This window comes from Montipora capricornis, chromosome 13 (genome assembly GCF_036669925.1).
Source record: "Montipora capricornis isolate CH-2021 chromosome 13, ASM3666992v2, whole genome shotgun sequence".
Classification (NCBI taxonomy): Eukaryota; Metazoa; Cnidaria; class Anthozoa; order Scleractinia; family Acroporidae; genus Montipora; species Montipora capricornis.
In genome coordinates, this window is record NC_090895.1 from 38,240,822 (window position 1) to 38,258,316 (window position 17,495).

Genomic DNA, 17,495 nt, shown 5'->3' on the forward strand with positions numbered 1-17,495 from the left:
GTCTGATAAATCCTCAGTTTATTCTGACAGTGAAGTGAGTATTTTTTCCCTCCCTCTCTCACATATGACATAATAGGGTTAACCTATTGACTCCTAAACCGCATCCCTACTGACGAATAAAATTGTCTGCCATTAGGCAGCTTTCCAGTACGATCCTGACCACCATCTACAGACAAACCACAGAATCGACTGGGACTCTGCTGCATGTGTTTAATACCTACACTGTACAGCCCTAACTACTACTAACGGATTGTACTGGAAAGCTGGTTTACTAACTAACTTAGAATAGACACCAATACACCAATAAACCAATGCCTACAACCTCCAGCACACTACAAACGACTCATCAACGACATCAACATAACAGACAAACAACACACTGATTTACTCTATCACTTACTGCCCAACATATTCTACGATAAACGTTCAGACTCTAGACCTATAGACGAATCGAAACGCACCAATCACTGTTTACTCTTCACAGCCAATTACATGTACATCTAGGCTCAACTGACAGTTGACCAATAACATCACGAATAAGTTGACCAGTGACATCTTCACCCGGAATTCTTATAGTATCCACTGACGTTACACAAATCACTTTGACTCTGGAGATGACTTCCGCTCAGGTTGTCAAAACATCAATGTTATCTCAAACAGTCCTTCTCAGGACTACACTCACCCAGACGATCGTATTTTACTTCATTATGTTTAAAGGAACAAACCTTCTCTAAAAGAGATGGTTCCATAGCCAAAGAGGAACATGCTGCCACAAACCAACAGTTACCCAGCTTGCCTTGTGTGACATCATGACTGCTCATGCCATCTACAAAAAGCTGTGGGGGGTCTGGGGTACAGATATCCTGCAAAAGTAAGTTGGAAAGAAAAATACCATGTATCTTATCACAAAAACTAAGGACCCCATTACTCATAAAAAAATTGTAATCAGTCATTGGTCTCCTAAAAGACACTTATGTAAGATTTTATCAAACTGCTGGATATTCCTTTTACAGTGGTAGTTTTCCATATCAATCCAATTCTAGACTTTTTAGAGTGAGATAAAAGGGAATTATGTTATTAGACCATAAACAGTAATAAATATTATAACCTGACCACATATTACTGTAAAACTGTAAAATGTCTGTAAAACAGCTTGCATTTCTCTGAGAGGCTTGGAATTGATAATTGCAGGTGAGAATGCAAATTTATTAAAGATGCATGATTACAAATTGGGGAGCTTATGCAACAGGACGGCAGAATGACTAAAAAATGTTACGTAAGATTGGGAATGCACAGTCTTGCGCGACAGGTTTTTGTCATACTGCCGTCCTGAGTCTTCAGGCCGTCCTGTTGTGTAAGCTCCCTATTATACTGCTAATCCTGAAAAACAATGGAAAACAGGCCATGGTCCATCTTGGCACACATTATAGCAAATTGATCCCCCTATTAGATAAAGTTGAACAAATTATAAATCAAACATATGTTATGCTTTCCACATTACCTGTCACAAGATTGGACGTGATTGGTTTAAATAACACATGTGACTGGTCAAGCAGTAAACAAAGGCCTTGTGAACATTGCACAGTTTATGATTGTCATGTGCGCATTCAAAAATTATTTTGTTGAGAACATTGTAAACAAAATTAAGAACGGTCTGCAAGGGCATTTCATGTTTTACGGTCTCTCCAAATTCTCGAGTTGTACAGTTTTCATTTATTAACCAATATTTTTGAAAAACGAACTATATCAATAAGAGAAGAAGAAGCCATTGTACACAATGAAGTTGGGTTTCTCACTAATTGTACTAGTAACGAGTCTATGAAAAAGTGTGAGACTGAAATTAAGATTTTACGGATGAACAACCGCAAATTTTTTATGTCACCATTTGTTTACGTTCCGGAATATTAGCGGAATGTCCCGCAAGAAAAATTATAATGTCGATACGTTCACACATTCTGGTAGTCTCCGGTCTGCTAATCAACTTACATTCAAAAACGGACGATGCATTTAAATTTCACAATTTAAAAAAATACAAGGACTTTATTACTTGATTCTATATGTGCCACTTTTGTCCAATAAGCCACTTCTGACAATTTAGATTTAATTTCGCAAACATGCGCTCACGCAAAATGTTTATTCTTTTCATTAACAACCGCCCATATAATAAGCTATATTAATTTCCATGCATAAACTGCAATCAAGAACACCGTTAACACGTTAAAAACACCAAAGATCAGCCAATATTGCAAATGGGCTATATTGGGATGCATCGTAGCTATGTGGATTCAACAGCCTGGCAGCCGAAGTCTTGAAAGAAATTGTAAGCTTCTTTTGATTTGCATGTGCTCTTTCCAGAACAAAGCAGATTGAAACAGCTTTGCGCCGAAGTAAAAATTTTCGAAAACGAAAGCATAGGAAATTACACCAACTAGATTACTGGATTCGCAACTTCATATTTCAAGTGAAGTTCCAAGATAATATCAACAACGAAATAAATTACTCTTTGTTAAATATCACCTTTGGTCTCTTCCAATCAACAGACTCTGGCGGGGTCGCTCGACTAAAGAACAAAGATTTTGTTTCTGGAGGAAATTCAGGATCCACAAACAGCCTCTGATCCCTTTCACATTGTGCCTTGAGCTTGCTAAAACGCTGATTCTTGAAATAATACAGTTTAACCATGATTTTGCGTTGATAACAGACACCCACGACGACAGAGAGCAATGTTTGAGAGCAGCCCGGTTCAGTATATCAGTTTGCGTGAAGTGCGCACCGTTTCCATTGGCTAATTTTGAACCGGAAATAATCGGAAAGTGTTGATCTGTTGATCTGTTGATCTGAGGACCTCTCTGTTTTTGCGGTCAGCGGGTTTTACATGGCAACGAATTTTGTTATTCTCGACCGCCATCTTTGATAGTTCTTCGCAAAAAACCTGAAATTTAATAGTTTAAAATCACTGATATGCCAGGTAATCGATGCTTTTTGATTAGATATAATTGTAGTAACAATTACTCATTTGCTTCTTTATTTTAGTCCAAGAAAAAGTCCGTTTATCCAGCATTCACGAAGCGGTTCGTCATGGCGACGTTCTCGAACTCCAAGGAATGGTTCAACGTGGAGCCGGCATTAATGATCCAGATGCTAAATTTAAATTCACTCCATTGCACTGGGCAGCTCACCATGGGAGCTTAGAGGTATGCAATTTGAAACTTTGACAGATACGAAATTAGTTGTAACTGATCCAATGGTATTAATTGCCTTGCATAATTAATATATTATTAACAACTGCGTCGCTAAGTGGAGGTTGGGTGCCTGAAATATCTTGGAGCTTCCACTTATAATTAGGAGGCAGCTCCAAGATGGAGAAAGCACCGAAACCAGCCATGAGAGCGAGTCCCACGCCCCTGCAAAGACAGGCACTCGTCACACTGATAAACAGTGGAAAGTAGAGGGGGGAAGGGAGGGGAAAAACCGCTAAAAACGCTCTACAGAAAATGCTCCTTCTTCCCACTACACCGATGAATAAGCTCTACAACCCAAAGCATGAGGAATCTGACGCATGGGCAAATATAACAAAATCACTGACAACAATTGACTGCAGTCGCTCTCAGTTAATAACTCAGTTAAAACTGCGTTGACCCTCATTTATGAGTAAAAATTATAAAAATTAATTTAAAATAATAATAATAATAATAATAATAATATCTGATCTGCCAATCGCCCTTTCTCGCAGTCGGAGACTGGATTATTAGGGGCGTAGCTCAACGAGCTCGGACCGAAGGAGCTGTGCTGCCAGCTAGGTGCTTAGCCCCTGAACACAACCCATGTATGACCTCAGAGCACAGCGCCACAGCCTGATGGAATAGGCTGGGAGTCGATTTTGAGGAGGGAGGAAAACCGGAATACCCTGAGAAAAACCCTCGGAGTCAGATTGAGATGGACTGAAACCACGTACAACCCTAGCAAGAGTTGAACCCCGGTCACAGAGGTGGGAGGCACAGTTGATCACCACAGTTGATCACCACTTAACCACCCTGACCCTGTTTTCAAAGGTGTACTGTACTGTCTGATTGTCATTTTTGATTTAGTGTCTGTGTATCAGATATGCATATTTAAAGCTGATAGCAGTATGTTCATGTACAAGTTTCACTTAGGTGTAGTCCAGGGGCCAGTTCTTGAAAGATGTAATAACTCTATTCCAGGGATAAATGTGCCTTATTCCATTAATACCTATATTTCCGGAATAAATTCTGTTCTGTTAGAATAGCAGATTTATCCGTGGAATAACTGTTATACTTGGTATAATTTATTCCTCCTTCCAGGAACCGGCCCCAGATTTATAAAAACAATCATTGCCTGATTTCAAGCCGAAGGAGACTCTGGTGCGAGTCTGTAAAATATGGGATTAGCAACTATTGATCCACATACCATTGTAGAAAGAGCACACCAAGATTCACAAAATCCGCAAGTTTGGTGTTAATCGGGCTAATTTTGATTGAGATACGTACAGCCATTTAAATATGCCAAAATTCACAAGAAATGTTTGGTCATCTGGATGCAGCGTACAGATGGCCATATACATTTCTTTGTAAATTTTGACTTTTTTAAATGGCTGACTATCATTCTTGCTTAATACTAGGTCTATTTACACCAAACTTGGGGATTTTGTAAAGCTTGGTGTGCACTTTCTGACAATGTGGATCAATAGTTGCTTAAATCCCATAATTTACAGACTTTTTAACAAGTTCCTCTTGGCTTGAAATCAGGTAATAATGATTAAAAAACTTTTAAGGTACTGAATTATTATTGCAAATGTTATACATGAAATCAGAAACCCATAAGAGTTGAAACGTGTAACGCGCATTCACAGCTTCCGAATATTCAGTGCAAACTGATTGGTTGAATGTTTCAGTGCTAAGTACCATATTTGGAAACCCCTCGTTCTTGTTGTTCCAAATATGGTACTTAGCAAGTTGAATATTCAGAAGCTTGTTTCGCAGCACACAAGGGGCCGTTACACGTTTCAACCCTTATGGGTTTCTGATGAAATTCATTGCTTATAAATTTTATTGCTATACATGTATTTTTTGCCTTTAACTAAATTTATTGTCTTTTGGTTTTTTGCTTGTGAATGAGGTTGTTATAAGGGATCAAGTTAAATAAGATAATTAAGACAATATTAATAATTATCATTTTCTTGATAATAATAATAATAATAATAATAATAATATATATTAATAATTTAACATCAAATGCACATGGATTGGTAATGCCCAGATCCCCTGAGATGGAAGCTCCTGATTCAAGTGTATAGCATGATAAGAGTAAGAACAAAAAACTTTTTCAAAAAGGGCTGATATTTTTAGAACCCTTTTCATAGTGTAAACATCTGTTGTGGGTCTCTGTGGTACATTATGCAGTACAAATCGCACTCTGTACTGTGTTGTGAATTTATCTTGTGGTAATGAACATCCTCTGAGTTTTTTTCAATGAAAATGTTCGGTTACTACATGTAGTGTTTGCACTGGTTATTGTGGCATGGAGCAGATCATTCAGACAAGACTCCCCAAGGATGGACTCCATCACATCTCACTGCAATTAAAGGACAGGATGCTTGCTTGCAAGTAATGTGTTTTTACATACAGTGTAATGCTTTGTGATAAATTACTTGTGCAGTGATTTTTGTAGGAAACATTTTTATTGGAATTGAGGCCCCTTCTTCAGTAAGCTAGTACACCTGTACGCAGGGCTGACTGACAATGTGGATTATGCCTTTTATACAATAATTATATTAAGATCCATTGCCATTGCCTTTTTGTCATAATACTATTATTAAGGGGTAGTATAAGTCGCAGAACAATTATTGTTCTGAAGGGGACAGTGTGCAAATGATGTATAAAAGTTTTGTTGACGTTTGATTTGTGATCAAGTGTATACCATTTAAAGATGGTTTAAAGCAGAAAAGCTTAAGGCATAAAGAGCACCTGATTGCAGGTCAAGTGAAATTCAAGTAGCTAAGACTAAGATGTTTCCACTGGTTTTACAATTTCCTTTATCATATTTTGTATGTTCACAGCATCATACCTATAGTAAGTGTTTTGTTTTTTTTTATTTCAATTGCTTTTTTTATCTTCAATCAGGCTTTGGCAGCAAATGGAGCTGATCTGAATGAAAAAGACAACCGAGGTAATTATGAGGCGAGACGGAGTCTTTAGGGACTCTTTTTCCTTCGCTTTTTTTTTAACTCTTTCTTTCTTTTCTTATCAATTCAAAATTCAACAGGTTGTACGGCTTCACATCTTGCTGCTTCCCATGGGAACTCTTATTGTTTGCAGTCCATCTTGAGGCATGGCGTGGTAAGCTGTGAAAACTTTCCTTTTCTTCTAACAGCATTAATAATTCCTAACTTGTCAGACTAAGTACCGTACATTGTTAATTTTTTTCTTAACACTTTTAGCAGCAAATACATGCAATTTTTATCATGTTTACATACCAAATACCAACTGTGTTTCTTGTTGCGAATTCAACTACTGATGCAGACGTCTTCTACTACAGGGCTGCAATTCACTTGAGTCTCAATTATTCATGAAAATGTTGTATGTTACAACACTGAGGTAACTGTCTTTTTTAGGACATAAATGCCACTGATAACATGGGTTGGACCCCGGTTCACTGTGCAGCTTTCCATGGCAGACTAGGCTGTTTACAGGTATGAGAGCTACATACAAGTACATTGTAGATCCAGGGTTCCCTATTTTAATAGTTATTAAAATAACTTGGGCGAGCTTGCTGTGTACTGGTTCAAATCCATATTTTTCCCACGAAAATGAGACAAAGTGATGTCAAATGCATCACTTGGGGCGCATGCTTGATGGAAAATTAAACGGTTGCTCACAGTGGTTTTTCTCTCAGGAAGCATAGGAGAAACCAGCTGCTCGCAGGGTACTCCTTTTTTGCTCTTTAAATATATATAATTTATATATAATAGAGCAAGTTTCAATTGAGTGTCGTAAAACCAAAACCAAAGTAATTACTTTGGCCAATCAAAACGGACTGAGACAATCTGGCAAACCAATCAAAACTCGAAGTAATTACACGTAGCCGACACAAAGCGCGGGAAAATGTGCACGCGTGAGCCACGATTGGTTTTGGTTTCACTTCTGATTGGATGAAAAAATGGCGCGAGAATTTTGAACCAATCACTGAGTGAAGTAATCATAAACCAAAGTAATTATCTAATTACTTTCGGCACTCAATTGAAAACCGCTCTAATTGTCCATTTCTTTCTAATTTGAGAATACTTTGGGTGCCAGAGAATTTTTCTCCAGCTGTTAACCCATTGCCCCTTAGGAGTGAGATTTAATACCTATATAGATTTTACTCTGTCTAACGACAAACGATTTTTTTCAGTTGGGTCAGCTAGGAGTTATTAATGCTTGCTCAGCAGCACAGCATTCATTGCTGCCTTGGGAAAACATTCCTCTGTCACCCGGGCTAATTTAACAGTAGTCCAAAAGAAAATGCACCTCTTAACATTAAGCTTGTTTTTTGTGTCTTTCCTGTACGCTAGCTTCTTTCTAGATGGGGCGCAAGTGTTGATGAGGTTGACCATTCTGGAAGTACACCAGGTTAATATGTATGCCTTATTGCAGCTTACTAATTGGGTCTTCCACTTCCTCATTGTCTTAGTTAGATTGTAGTGTTTCCTATGTGAGGCAAAAAAATATAGATTAAAGATGTATGCACTTCTTGAATAAATTTTCCCACAACTTGCAATGGCAAATTGCTTGATAAATTGATGGAGATACTTGTACAGTATTCCTTAGTGTAATTTTGTGTAACAATCCATCATACAATGTGCGGAGCAACAGGAGTGGAATTGGATGTTCTCATGTGCTGTAATTAAGGCATCTCTGATCTCAAGATAAAGGCATTTGGTGTTTATCACCTGATGAGAAACGCGTTTCCAAACATACGTGCATTAATGTGCCCTTGTTATAAACACATTAAAAACACGTAAACGCGGATGCTTATCTCTGGCCTCTCTACTAATTGTAGAGACTACAAATTCTACTGAAATCAGAACAAAATAAATGAAATGTTGGATTTTGAGGAGAGGGGAAAACTGGAGTACCCAGAGAAAAACCTCTCGGAGCAGAGGAGAGAACCAACAAACTCAACCCACATATGGAGTCGAATCTGGGAATCGATCCCTGGCACATTGTGGAAGGCGAGTGCGCCAGCCCTGCTCCCCACGTGCCAATGACCTGATTGTTTAACTCTTAATATTTGCAGCTCATTTGGCAGCCAGTGAAGGTCATTTGCCATGCCTCAAGTTCATTGTCTGTGGCGGAGTAAGCATTGACCACACCCTAAATGCACGCAATGATCAGGTAAATAATTTGATCACAAAATGAACTAGCTTTCCAATAGGGAATAAGGATTGCAGACGAGGATGCCCTCTCTAGGTCTGAAGATACTTGAGTTTCAGTCGAATTTACTTTTAGATTAAATACGATTGGAAATAATTCTATCGCAAGACGTCCCCATGGGCTGCAACACATCCAGGCACATCTTACGTATAACTTACAAATTACTCTTAAGTTGGGTGAAGATACGATCGTTCTTTCTAGTACATTAATTGGGTGGTAATTACAGCTATTGCGTGTGACTTAAGTTACACCAAATGAGCAATGTCCTTACATTAAAGGTAAAGGGATCTTAATGTAAACAAAATTAGTGGACCCATATGTTTAAAGGGGCTGTGTTATGAGATTTAGCCAAATTCAGCAACTGGGAACTGGCAATCAATTATCAAGCTTAGAATGCAAAAATGACTACCTAAAACATTGAAGGATAATTAGAATGAAATACAAAAGGAGGCAGGGATGGGAAAAATTTCAAGAAGATTAAAATGGATTGCAATTGGGTTTTTGAAAGCTGTTCAGCCGAACATTTTTTCAAAGTTTATCTCTTTTGTATGTACATGTAACTTGGATTATGCAATATGGTAAACAGACATTTTTTTGTCAAGAAAAGGAAAGGAACTTTATTTAAGTGTCTAGTCGTTCTAGCACTGGAGCACTAATTGGGGACACTGTAAACTGAAATCAACAAATTAATGCAAATCAAATTCAATTTTGGTTTTTGAGGAGAGGGGAAAATCGGAGTACCCGGAGATACATGTAAACCTCTCAGAGCAGGGTAGAGTAGAAAACCAACAAACTCAACCCACGTATGACACCGAGTCGGGGAATCGAACCCGGGCCACATTGGTGGGAGGCGAGAGTTCTGCACCCCAATAGAGTTGAGTTAATTGTGTTGCTCAAAAGTAATTTCTGGGTAAACGTTCAGTTGCATACTAGGGGAAACTACATTTACACCAAATGAGCCACACTCTGCCGTGACATAACCCCTTTTAGCCAAAAGTTGGTAAAACGGAGATTCGTTTTTGGGATGGCTGGCAGTTAGCTGAAAGGAGGTTAATTCTCATGAAAGCATGAGATGAGCACAATAAAGTCGCTTATTGACTTAAGGAAAGTTTCACAACTGTAGTTTTTTATAAGCTTTAAATTAATTTTAATATATGTAATATATAATTTGATATCATTAACATTAATTTTTTACTCTGCAATTAACAAATAAACATTCTTTTCTTGTTTTTGTCAAAGGGCGACACTCCAAAAAACCTTGCTCAACAATTCTATAAGAAGGATTGCATTGACTATCTCAATGCTGTTGGTAAATGATTCAATTCTTTAAGAAATTATTGTTGTCGGCAAATGGGGCACTTCATCCATGTCTTGCTTTTCTGTTTGTTAATTAAATAGCCGGCAAACTTTAGATTGTGTAGTTCGATTTAATGTTGGCAATAGACAGACTACACAGACCAAACGAGGCCAGATGAGACAGACAAACAGATCTTCATTAACATGCCCGAGGCAAATAGATGAGGCATGAAACCCTACAATGTACCTAATAAAAGTATAAAGACGTACAGGCCGGTAATTAAAAAAAAACACAAATGGAAAGGAAAGGAAAGGAAAGGAACTTTATTTAAGTGTGTAGTCGTTCTAGCGCTGGAGCACTAATTGGGGACACTGTAAACTGAGATAAACAATGAAAGCAAATCAAGTCAAATGAGTAATGAAAGTGAATTAATTTGAAAATCTTTATTGGCATCTCCCCCGGGGTTTAAGCTTTTTTCCTCGGACACTCATATTGTTGACGCATTGAGTCATCTGCTGCCTGTAGTTACTAAAACCCAGTGTCTTTAAGTGTTGTTCAGGGACCGGTTGTTCGAAGCCTGGTTTGCGCTAACTGTTGCATTGATTAAGAGGTATAAAAACCTATTGGTTTCCATGGTATTTAACGCCGGTTAGCGCTAACCATGCTTCGAGCAACCCAGGCCAGAACCAAGAATATATCTCATTTCACTTTGGTGCCAGAGATTCGTAGGTAATTGGAAAAACAGGGCAGATTAATGAACAGGATTCAATAAATTTCCCCTTGATCTGGTACACCGGGTGGTCTTGATCTTATTCAAAGTGTCATTGTTTCGCTTGTTTTTTTAGAATATGACCTACTTCATCCTGAAGACGAAGAAAGTGAGTAGACTTTTTTGTGCATTGCGGTTTAGTACCGGCAGTTTCTTAAATTTCTCTTCTTTTGGGCAAATACATGTAACTTTTTTTTTCTCAAGCTTTTATTGGAATGCATGGTGAATTTTATATCTACGTGTAGAGGGTGAGTACAGCTTGTTTAAAACTGAAAAACTTGCGGCCGTCAACTTGAGGTTGAGACTTGGAGATTTTCATACTTGCTATGAGCTGGCGATTAGTGTCACTTCGAAGACCATTGAGAAAATTTTGAGTTTGATTAAATAATTGTATATCAATGTGATTTATTTAACCCCCAACCCATGTAAAAAGGACAGGGGTGTTTGTCGTACCTTTTAGGGGTTAAAACGCGGTTTTCGTACCTGTTAGCTAGGGTGTTCAGCCTCAAAAGGTCCACAGCGGGAGCTTTAGCGGTAACTTTTAGGGTTTTAAGCCGAAAAAGTATGACAGGAGACATTTGACAATTAAGTATTTTAAAAATTATGTCTAAACCCATAATTTTGGTACCTCTTAACAGTCTCTGCATACGCGCCATCAGGCTGGAGCTTATCCCGGTTTCCATGGCATGAAGCGACTAGGAGTATTTCTACTCCCCCCTGGATGGGATGTCAGTCCATCGCAGGGTTACCCCCCAGCATTAAATTCGCCGGTACCCATTTGTACACCTGGGTGGAGAGAGGCACAGTGAGAGTAAAGTGTCTGGCCTAAGAACACAACACAATGTCCCCCTAACCCTAAACCCTAAACCCTAACCCTAACCCTAACCCAGGACCCGGAGTCGAGCACACTAACCATGAGGCCACTGCACCTCCCTTGGTACCTCTTAGGGGCGAAAAAATTCATTCCACGCCCACAAGGCAGGATGTTGGTACCTCTTAGCGGTTCTTTTCAAAATTTCCGACGAGCGCCCCCGTTCTTTCTATATGGGAGTCCCCTCCCCGGGCCTGCAATAACGAACAGAAAAAAAGAAATGATGCATTTTTCATGTGAGGGGAAAACCTGATTACTCGGAGGAAAACCTCCCAAAGGAGGCGAAGAGAATCAACGAACTTGCCCAAAGTATGACTTAGAGTCCTTTGTATTGAGCCCGAGCCACAGTGGTGGACGGTTATTGCTACAACAAGTTGCAAAATTGTTGAGACACTTTCATGAAAAAACACCTTTTCTAGCTTCCAGTACCCACCGTATCTAGAATTTAAACCTTTCCCACTTCCCCTCCGCTCTCCCCATTTCAATGTTGACTGTTTAAGTTTCCAACATTGTTTTGTCTTGCTAGCAACACTGATAAGGGGGAAAGGGGGGCTGCAGTGTGCGAGATAATAGGTAAATTAATAGTGCTCCAAGAAGGTGAAGTGTCTCCACTATTTTTGCAACTTGTTGTAGCTGAACTCCGCCTTCCTTGTTCACGGGAAATGACACACTTGTCTTAATTGTAAACGTTCTTGTTTAGATTTAGCTTTTCCAGCGCACGTGGCTGCTTATAATGGAGACATAGCCCAGTTAAAGATGTTGATCGAAACAGGCGTTGTGTCCGTCAACGAGAGAGACGACAAAGGGTCAACTCCTTCACACAAAGGTACTCAAGCATCCAAAAAAAACAAATGATTTTGCTTTTCCCATGGAATATCGTAAAAAGCTCTGATATTAAACTTAAAGGCGTATTTCATTCATGCGCGAACAGTTGACATTTCAGCAAGCCAATATAAACAGTTATAGGGTCCATTAGACTTTGAATTGTCCAGCGTTTACAACGATAAACTTATCTTTCGACAATCTGAGTATCCAAGGAAAACTCGCTTTTCTACATGCAAAGTGGTGTGTAACCTTAAAGGGAAACTCACGAGAAGCGCATGCGCTAGCGTCTTGTGAAAACTTGAAAAGTGTTAGGTTAACTTTTTTCAAATTGAATCGACAAATTCAAAATGGCGTCCACTGGGGAGGGCCATGGTGGACAAAGGAGAAACTCCGGCGAATATACGTGACTCACGCGTGAATCCATGATGGCGGCTAGAATTTTCCATGGGCTCGAGAGCAAACAAACTCGAGCATGCGCAGCTCACGACAGTGCCCCTTTAAACAAGCTCCGTTAGTTTCTTCAGACTCCTTCGCCAATTTAACTCAAAAATCCTTTGAACTTGTCTGTGACAAAGGAATGGAATGAAATGAAATGCAAATGAAAGCGCGAAGATAACACTTGTGGATGATACACGAGGATGGAAACTTGCTTTTTAAATTATTCATCCTCCCATTGTCCCTCGGCAGCCTGCATAACAGGCGGCATTTTTTGTGGAGGAATTCAAAATTTAAGCCAGGATAATCGCTAGGCGAGCACGAACCGCGTCGCCCTTAATTAAAAAACAAGGATCTTTATCCGTAAGTGCAAATTTCTTCCTGAAATACAGATTTTTAATGGTTACGTTTGATTTTCCATTTTAACAGCCGCCGGAAATGGTCATGTCCAAGTTCTTCAATGGCTTGTCGAAAATGGAGCGAACTGTGAGTTCTTCGCTAAACTTCAATTTTGGCATGAGTTTTAAAAAAACCTCCTTACTTGCGAGAATTCCTCGCTCCATTCTGTTGGATTCTCGGAATGACGCTGTGAAGAGCCTGTTCGAAGGCTAGCTTGTTAACGTCCTGTCAGGATAGTACAGTATCATTGGAAAATCTTCTCTATAATACATACTTTTTCTAACATGTGAAACAACGAAGCGCAGTGTTTTAAGATCTGATAAAACTAGTGCCGTGCATCTTTTCTCTTCCTTTTAACAACTTCAAAATCCCAGGTCACACATAGTAAATTTCTTTTCGCGGAAACGAACGTTCGTGGAAAACAAAAGAATACTGTAACTTGTACCCCCTGACTTTTTCAGAATACTGAACTATGTCTTACTGGTTTAAAAGACGCATACACGTGACTGTTTTCTTTAATCCCATTGGATGAAGGAGTCATGCATCATTGCTGATCTTTTGGAATAATGACAGTTTGTTGCCATTAATTTTGTAGTGAGAATTGTCAACTCAGCTGGGGAGACTCCCAAAGATGTTGCTCGCAGATTTGGGCGGCTGGGATGTATTGCTATTCTTGGAGGTGACTCAGGTTTGTCAGAAAACAAAAAATGTGATTAGTTTGAAGAAAAGTATTCTGTCGCCTAAAGTCGCATGGACCATTTTACTACTGTCTAGTGTAGATTATATGCTATATAAAGTAACGTTTGTGTTTGAGTTTTGTTAGGCTCCAATAAATATCTTGCACTAGCCAGACGCCAAAGCCGACACTCGTTTCAGCATTCGTATAAGGTATATACCCAAGGCTTTAGCTAATTATCATTAATTTTCGTTTCTGGAGACTTAAAGTGAACGGAACGATGTATCACTTTCTGTAGTAGCGTCAGATTCTGTCTCTGACCACATTCAAGAATCTCCTTTAAGAAGGAGATATGTATCGGAAAATATAGATACAGTAGATCTCCGCACTGGTATTCAAATTGTGGCCTTTAAGGAAGATCTTCTGTGGCCAAGCTTTGAAATCCCTTCCCTAACAGAATTTGCAAATTAAGTACTTAAATATAAAATATGATAATTATTTGTATTCGGTAATTGTAAAATCAAATGAGCTACAAAGAAGCACTTGAAATCTACCGCAGGAAAATGAGTAGAAACCGACAAACTCAACCTACATATCACGCCAAGTTCAATATCGAACCCGGGACGCATTGGTTGAAGGGTACAGTTCTATTGCTGTGGTGGCGTAGCCAAATGCACTGACCATAAGGACTTTGTTTTGTTTTATTCAGACAACGAAGAAATCTTTGTTGACGAAGGAGCCGAAGACTTCAAACCATCAGAACCACAGTCCAAAGCTGAAGCCAGAGGTTTGAAATCAAGTTTTCTTTCAGAGGCGGCTTTGGTATAAAGGATGTTGTGTGTGACCTAAATGTTATCAAAATCCTAGTTTGCTGTAATTCAAATCAATACATTACTTGAATTTCTTGTTCATTGGACATCTACTGTTTGAGGCTTTGGAATTTTAAAAAAGAAATCCAGCGAATAAAGTTTTTGACGTTCGCTTTTGTCTCTGGAATGCGATTCATATTCAAAGATCATTCAGTTTTTCAGGCTTCACTTTTCCTCTTTCATTTCTAACCTTCTCCAATCTCAATCAACTCTTTCTTTTGCAAGCTTGCTCGCTGATTCATCCTTTATCTTTAGAGTGTATTTTCCCTTTCTTTTCAATCGATCTTCATTTTACTCTTTAGCTTTTTCATTCTTTCCTCGCGAGGACCGTGACCCAGATGGGCGCGATCCTTTATCTTTACCCGTAATTTCTGGGACAGATGTTCTCCAGGAGACAAAGAAAAATCATCTTAAAGACGCTCAAGGTATTTTATACATAGATGTACATGGCCCTCTCGTTTTGCAAAACGACACGAATATTCTCTTTCTACGATGTACTGAGGAACCTCAAAGCTCATAAATTATTGTTTCATAGTTTTTGACCCTCCGATAAGTGTTTGTCTAATCAAGTTTTCGAACTCACTTTAATCGATAGTCCTTCGAAAATTTACCATTTCTATGGAGTGAAATTCTTTGTTTCTACTCCAAATGCAAGCTATTTTATTCTTTATACATGTACAAGTACTTTAAAATTCGTCCGGACAGATTCGTATTTATGCATACAAACTCTTTACTATCTTGTGGTGCTGTTTATCAAGCTCTACTGTGAAGATCCATCTTTCGAGTTTGTGGATGAAATCCTCCTTGTAAAAGTAACCGAGTAGTCATATTCTACGGCGCGGTTGGTTACGCCGTGATCGAAGGCTCTAGCCTCTGAATTTATGGATGAAATTTCTAACTTTGATCTTCCACTCCACGTGACTGTCTGAGAAGTACTTTCCTACGCTGTTGCTCATTGTACTGTACAAAGAAATTTATAGCGTTTCAGTCTGTGGTTAAAAGCTGCGAGCAGTACTCTCCTAAAGTGCTTTTTTTTGTTGTTGTTGTACAAGTTGTTCCTGACTTTTGAGTCTGTTAGTGTGTGTAGTAGAACGATGCAAATCACCGTCGAAAGCCTGCAAGCAGGCTACAAGTTGTAATGACATAACGACATTTTAAAGATGCGCGGCTTGGGAACGAGAACTTAAATTAGCTTTGGGAAACTAAAAACATAGAATTATTTTAAAAAACGATGATGGGGCATGGGGATTTGTTCTGTTACCTCATCCTCTCTCGGTCTCATTGTTGTGTGTCAGCTGATTCCAATATTCTACTTTCGTTCGGTAGGTCGAGCGAAGCGCAAGATTGACGAACTAGCTCATTTGTTGGACGTGGCGAAGATGAACTACAGACAGTTAGGAGGAGTGTTAGATGAAGACCAAAAGAAGCAAGAAGAAGAGAGAGAAAGCGCTCGGTAAGAGGATAAAATATTGTCGGGGGGGGGGGGGGTGGGGTGAGATAAAGCATCCACCAATTCTATCAAAGGAAAGTATACGAATACCAAAGGCTACAACCTTGGAACAGAAATACCCCCTTCCCCCTAAATCAAGGATGAAGCCGCGTGAAGGCCAAAACGTGTCATTTTCCCATCATTGATTGTGGGGGGAGGGGTGGTCTCAATTTTTTTCCATTTGATTTGTCCAAGATTGTAGGTAAGAGGACAAAACCTTCCTGGGTGGGGGTGGGTGGGTGTAGCGTTCAGCGTCAAGCAACTCTAACAGAAGAAACAAGAGGGCAGGAAAATACCTTCAAGAGTGGGGGTGGGCAGAGGCCTTTAAGCGTCAACGTCCTGTAACAGAAGGAAACAAGAGGAAAGCAATTACGAAAGAGGAAGAGGAAAAAAACTTTCCTGGGGGGGGGGGGGGGTTGGGGTTAAGCGTCAACTACTTCTGCGACAGTTTCGGTAAGAGGGAAAAAATCGTCCTGGGTGGGAGTGAAGCAAGTACTTGGCAGAAAAGGAAAGTTAAGGTAAAGTGTACTCAGTAATGTTATCATGAACGGTTTAATAACCTCAGTTAATTGACAAACAGCTCAATTGATCCGTATGGTACTGTAAGGAAATTAATGGTCTAGTTATTAACGCGTTTTGGTACCGTTCGCAGTCCTCCTTTCTTTGTTGTGGCATGAGCAGAGTAAATAATTGCACGTGTAAAGCCGCAGTTTCATGATGACGCTTGTAAAACCTCATTCTCCACTTCTCGGTACATCATCAGTGAAATACCCTCCGGGTAGTGTCAGTGAAAGCTTAAGACTCTTTCAAGCACACAATTGCAAGCACGGCCTTACATCGTTTAAATGTTTGCAATCCTCTATTTGCAAAACAGGGTGATCCGTGAGTTGGAGGCCCAGCTTGAGTATGAAAGAGAAAAACGTGAGAAGCTAGAGGCCCAGATGGACAAACTACGAGCTCAAATTCACACACTGACTCTACAGCTAGAGGATGAAAGAGAAGGCATCAAACAGCGGTGAGGATATTGTTGTGATGATGAGTAGCAGAGAAAAGTAGAGCTAACGGGGACTTTCTGGTTTCTTTTTTGTGAAAACCTCGGAAACATAAGGATATAATTGTCTCTCATTCGCGTTTTTAAAAAATTTGAGCGGCATCAACGAAGCTGGCAGTCAAAGAGAACGTGTTGAGGTTTTCTACTTTTTCTGTTCTTAGCACCTTTATAATGGTTTTCAGTGTTCTCTTCCAGCCAGCGCCAAGGTGAATTCAACCTAAACCACTTTTTTTTGCTTTGTTAATTGCAGTCTGACTTCCAAAGAAATCCGGGCCCAAACTCAACAATCGACTTTGCGACGCAAGAAGAAGAAAAGCAAACGCCTTGACGCGGCCATAGCCAGTGGAATTTTCGTCAGAAGAGGTGTTTCCAGCCCGAGGAC

General features: G+C 39.5%; 2 protein-coding genes across 2 annotated transcripts in view; one reads left to right on the forward strand and one right to left on the reverse strand.

Annotated features, from left to right (window-relative positions):
• LOC138029012 (calpain-5-like) overlaps positions 1–2,757 on the reverse strand; it is a 22,798-nt gene extending 20,041 nt beyond the window's left edge. The window contains exons 1-2 of the mRNA XM_068876677.1: positions 2,518–2,757; positions 726–863 (exon numbers count right to left, since the gene is read on the reverse strand). Of these exons, the coding sequence (XP_068732778.1) occupies positions 726–863; positions 2,518–2,682 (303 nt within the window). The 5' untranslated portion in view covers positions 2,683–2,757. The remainder of the gene's footprint in view (positions 1–725; positions 864–2,517) is intronic.
• Positions 2,758–2,844: 87 nt separating this feature from the next.
• LOC138029013 (ankyrin repeat domain-containing protein 42-like) lies at positions 2,845–17,490 on the forward strand (the record flags this gene model as incomplete). The annotated part of the gene is made up of 17 exons (XM_068876678.1): positions 2,845–2,968; positions 3,034–3,194; positions 5,517–5,624; positions 6,141–6,186; positions 6,283–6,356; positions 6,632–6,709; positions 7,571–7,628; positions 8,296–8,393; positions 9,672–9,741; positions 10,575–10,607; positions 12,070–12,195; positions 13,059–13,115; positions 13,624–13,716; positions 14,414–14,491; positions 15,900–16,026; positions 16,937–17,077; positions 17,364–17,490. Coding segments are annotated over exons 1-17 (1,482 nt in total), but the record flags the coding sequence as incomplete, so codon positions are not given.
• Between the last annotated feature and the right edge of the window lie 5 nt (positions 17,491–17,495).